Here is a 5480-nt window from a genome sequence, read left to right as displayed (position 1 = left end):
AATGAGCTGAGTTTTATGTAGAAATAGTTCATACAAACTCAATAATTCCATGTTTTTGAACTAGCAGGTACTTCTCACTAATTCTACAAAACCAAGCAGGTGTGCATCACTTAGCAATTTGTACTATCACATCAATAACTTCATTACATTACCTACTAGTGTATGTTGTCAAAGGAATCAACTCATGCTCAAAAAATATATGTGATGGTAAAACACTGTAAATGAGCTGCTCGAGCTTTGTTCTGATTTTGGACTACTGTAAGTAGGTTTACTTCAGTTTTAGTTGATCTGCCTTTGCCTAAGCATTGTTGGAATATGTGACATCCCTTCAGTCCATGTAATAAAGGCCAATAATAAAATTAAATCAAGAAAATGTCACCCCACCCCCACCCCCAGTGGGGAATGACAAAGCACAATTTATTGCTGGAATTATTAAACCCAAGGGTGCCAACTTCTGCACACAAGTTAGTTCGACAGTATAGTCATTTAAGAGTGCATTATCCATCTGTAACACCTAGCAGACACTGTATATTTCTATAATCCTCCCATGACAGTTGCAAAAAATCCTTTAGGTTTTCATCACATTTATTCCTGAGTTAACGTGGCTGTTGGTCCTTTATCACCCAGCTTAAACTTTATGCTACAGCATTAGCATGGACTGAACTTTTAGCACATCCATAATACATACGCTGTCAGTCAAAGTTTAACACTATTGCATTGAGTTGAAAGTATGTCCACACCTTTGAATGGTAGTGTTCATACACATGTGGGTATATGTACAGAACACAAGGTATAATTAGCAGGTACCTGACGTCTGTCATTCTAAGGTTGTATAGTTGTAGCTTCAGGTCATCGAAACTAATGCCAATATCACGGAGAGAGAACTTCCGGATAACATGCAGCACCTTAGACAGGAATCGAGAAATTACTTTCCAACCAGTATTAACTATCCAGTATATCAACATGTAAATAAAGTTGTTTAACCCTTGTACCCTCCTTAAATGTACTATGCTCTTGACACATTTGTGGCAAAAATGTACATGTGCAAAAATATGATTAATTTTTCATATATCAATTTGCTTGTTTTCATAAATATCTTAAACTTGCTCAAAACTACCCAAACTACCAAATATTCATTCTAAGGATTTTAACCCTTCAAATGCCAGTTATTAATTTAAATTAGGAATTATTTATAACACAAAAAACCAGACCAAAAATGAATTATTTTCCATAAAATAAATAGGAGGATGGGGTTTTGGTGGTGAGTAGAGTCTTGGATATGTCAAAAAATTAGAAGCAAAATTGATTTGAGTATTTTTTATGTAATTACAGATATTCCCTCCTGACACATTCGTGGCCAAAAATGCCCCATTGACTTCCATTGAAACCACATTTTTTAATCTCACTCCCATTACAGTATAAAACTATAAAACCATGCATTCTGTAATGTCAGCATTTCATTTTGAAGAAAAGTAGTGATATGATATTTTTACCATATTTCACCAGAGTCAACCTTTTCCCACTGTAGGCCAATACATGAAATTGTTGTATTTCTGCCATATAATGGAGCCGTGTGACTACCAGGGGGCCCCAAGAGTTGTGTGGGTGAGTGAGTGTGTGTGAATCTGTAAGCATGAACGGATAATTTCAAGGTTGAAAAAAGGGCATGTTTTGAGGGATTGTTCAATGTGTCTTTGAAGTTCTTGAGTAAAAACATAGCCTCCTGCCTTTGCTGTACTGAAAAACAAAATGAATAACAACTGTTAGTGTGTATATGCACCTGACTGCCTTCACAGCCAAAGATAAACATGCAGCTTGGGTGAGGAATCATTTCATTAGCAAAGAAGGCGAAGGACCTGGAGCAAAGAGAGGTAGCAAAAATGGAGACATTTCAGTGCAGAAGAGGTTTTAGAAATGGCAATGAAGCCTTTACCTGCCAGTGAGCTACCTGGAGATGACAGGGGAGGGGAGTCTGACACTGAGGAAGGGTCAGAGGCATTCACGGAAGTGAAGGACTCCAGTGAGCATTCTGTCAGAAAAATGTGGCTTCAATGGGGCATTTTTGGCCATGAATGTGTCAGGACGAAGTATCTGGCACTACATAAAAAATACTAAAGCAATCAAATCAATTTTGCTTCTAATCTTTGACATATCCAAGACTCTACTCACCACCAAAACCCCATTCTCCTATTTATTTTATGGAAAATAATTCATTTTTGGTGTGTTTTTTTGTGTTATAAATAATTCTACATAAAAAATACTAAAGCAGTCAAATCAATTTTGTTGCTAATCTTTGACATATCCAAGACTCTGCTCACCACTAAAACCCCATCCATTTATTATATGGAAAATAACTCATTTTTGGTGTTTTTTTTGTAATAAATATTTCATCATTCAAATCATAAATTGGCATTTAAAGGTTTAAAATCCTGAGAAGGATTGAATGTTTGGTAGTTTTGAGCAGGTCTGAAGTTTAAGAGATTTATGAAAAAAGCAGAAAAAATATTGAAATATGAAAAATATTCATATTTTTGTTCATGTACATTTTTGCCACGAAAGCGTCAAGAGGGTACAAAATGTATAAAGAGTATAAATGACATTTAAGTGTAAACACTAGATTTCAAAAATACAACTAAAAAGAAACTTTCCTGCCAAATTTCACGCCACAAGCTGTAACACAGCGAAAATAATCGCCAAATCAAAAAAAGTCCCTGAAGAGGGCATGAGGGTTTTAAAAAAGGCAAATGACACTTCCAGAGCCCAGTGTGACATCTTCCCCAAACTGGTTTTGTCCGAATGACGAACATAACTGACAGACCAGATCCCCAAGACATTCTAGTCAGTAGGTACTTTATTGATCCCACAGTGGGGAAATTTCTGTATTTACAGTGACAACAGCTAAATCAGCTGCAAGTAGCAAATGTTTGGCGTTTTTGCTCACTAAATGATTTAAAATGTTTTAAATTATCCAAGTTGTTATTTCTAATTGTTTTCAGTCCCCCTATGTACAGTGTGTATAGGGCGTTGCCATTTCATTTGACACCATGCATCAGTAACCTTTCCACATACAAGACTTTCAGACCATTGCTGGAAGTTTGCTGTGGACAAATAGCAAAATGTATTTGGGGTTTGTGTGACCTGACCCCTTAAATCCACTAACCTGTTTCTGCGTGGTGGACAAACCATTTGCTAAGATGCCTTTAGGGTGTCCATCAGCCCACCTTCCAGACAGTGAGGCAACAGTGGTATTCATGTTCACATCAACCATCTGCATCAACAACATGAAGGCGTGTTATGATCATTAAGCAAGTCTATAGTTAAAATGCTGAATATGTTCCTAATATCCAAGTAAATAACTTGTCAAAAGATTTATTAGATTAGAATTTCTAACACTGGCCCAACTCTAGTACCTTTCCAAAAATCTGCATATGGGCCTGGACCACTTCCAACATGTGGGATGTCAGCTCATTCAGGTCCTCGATAAAACGGATATTCATTGCCAACAATGACCTTTGACCCTAATGCAAAATAAAAATTTAATCTGTCATACATAATCACAGTCACATAGATGAGCATTGCTCACGCCCCTTTAAAGCCCATGATCTTTAAACCTTGTGTTGGTAATACTCACATGGAAGTTGTGTAGGCTTCCTGTGACCTTCACGTACGTCCCAGGAGAAACAAATGTTATCTGAGCACAGTCCTGTATGAAAATTGAAACAGATTATTCACCACAGTAGTACATCCTGCAGTTCTATGCATTTTACAGCTGTAGTTCTAAACAGAGAAGGTGATGCCACTGGCCTCTGAAGTAACCCACTGCTTCACATTTAAAGGTGGACCAGTCATGTCGTCCACAGAGTACCGGATGTTGGCTGTACAGGGAGAAAATTCTCTGATAACGCCCACCACAGACACCTGCAGCAAGACAAAACTCCACACAGACCAAACTCCACTGAAGAAATTTACATTTGTATTTAATAAAATACTCTATCCCTGCCAAGAAAAAAAAAAAAAAAAAACACGCGCACCCACACACACACACACACACACAAACTTACTTTTGAATGACATTCAAGAAAGCATTGGGCCCTTCATTACTTACCATTTTAAAAACTAATTCTCTCAAAATGCCTGAACCTTTGAAGTTTTAAAGATGCATACTCTTACTGACAGGATTCGGAGGACATGCACAGTGGTGTCACTCATAACTACAGTACATAACTTTTAAATTTGAAAGTAATGTGAAAAAAGACTACACCATCTTATATAGTGTACTTAAGTATACAGTAAATTAAAACGTATTGTACTTATTGTATGTTTCCAGTTTGGCCAACTTCAGACTTCAGTTCAGATACCTATATCATGCTATACTCCACTATACTTTTCTTTAAGAGCTTCATTTACAATTTTCCTCACAGGTTTGTTGACATACAAAACAAATGAACTGATAAAATGAGGCTTCGTCCAATTGTTTGAACTAGCTCCAACTCAACTACAGCAGTAAAAACACTGCTATCCATTAGTTGTATTAAGTCAATATAATTCTGCATAACAGTGTCAGTGGCTAGTTATCTGAATTGTGGGTTTATACCTCAGGTACATTTCAATAACATTTGAAATGAATCACTTCTACTTCTAAAATAATACTTTGTACTGCAGTTCAACTTTCAGGATGTAAATGACTCATCCATCACTGATCAACATGCTCCACCCATGGTGCTGTGGCATATTGTCATCTTTGGCTTCTCCTTCCAGATCCTAATTGGTACTGGATGTCAGGTGGTTTTCCCTGTTCAGTGCACAGGTTATGGAAGGTCAGGACCAGAAACATTTGTTCTCACTTTGTCCTTCAGCCTAGTATTGGTGTTGATTTATTAGGGTATATGTTGCATGTTGGCTGGAGGGAGGCACTGTCCTAAAGAGTAACGTCAGGCAAAAAAAAAGCCTCCTGTTTGTAGTAAATGCTGCAGATAACTGTGCATGAAATGTTGTGACATAATTGCCTGTAATCTGCTAAATGCACTGGAGCTTTTAATTAGGTGTAAGGTTAATCTCCCAGCACAGAGGAGGGAATACCTGTATACCTGTGTACAAGCACCACAACACATCTGCACATGCCATATCACTACATTAGTTTAGCACAGTTGGCAAAACCATCCAAAACCATGATGGAATTTGCGCTGTGTCATGCAACTGTAGATTCAAATTTTCATTTTTTTTCCCTTAATCACTTCATATTCATATAGTCTTAAAAGTCAAACATGTGTCTATTGGTGTGCACTACCAAAACACACATTTCCTTCCTGCTTGCACAACAATGCATTGCAGTCAGCTGATGTAAAATATATCCTCTGACAGGAAGATGAACGGTTACTGCAGCACACCTCTGTGCTATGGGTACATCTGTGCATGGCACTGTCAGTCAACAACAACTTTGGCCTAGACTGAAATGTCTCAACTACTGGACAGATTGACCT

General features: G+C 37.5%; 1 protein-coding gene across 2 annotated transcripts in view; it reads right to left on the bottom strand.

Annotated features, from left to right (window-relative positions):
* Positions 1-5480, bottom strand: part of LOC109963691 (replication protein A 32 kDa subunit-like) — a 7170-nt gene that overhangs the window by 553 nt on the left and 1137 nt on the right. Inside the window, exons 4-8 of one of the 2 annotated variants that reach the window (XM_020606422.1) lie at positions 3805-3918; positions 3632-3703; positions 3411-3518; positions 3161-3268; positions 808-905 (exon numbers count right to left, since the gene is read on the bottom strand). In XM_020606422.1, coding sequence (XP_020462078.1) covers positions 808-905; positions 3161-3268; positions 3411-3518; positions 3632-3703; positions 3805-3918 — 500 coding nt within the window. The remainder of the gene's footprint in view (positions 1-807; positions 906-3160; positions 3269-3410; positions 3519-3631; positions 3704-3804; positions 3919-5480) is intronic. The other variant, XM_020606424.1, reaches the window with a different exon arrangement.

This window comes from Monopterus albus, unplaced genomic scaffold (genome assembly GCF_001952655.1).
Source record: "Monopterus albus unplaced genomic scaffold, M_albus_1.0 scaffold77.1, whole genome shotgun sequence".
Classification (NCBI taxonomy): Eukaryota; Metazoa; Chordata; class Actinopteri; order Synbranchiformes; family Synbranchidae; genus Monopterus; species Monopterus albus.
This window is presented reverse-complemented; position numbering and strand designations above follow the sequence as displayed.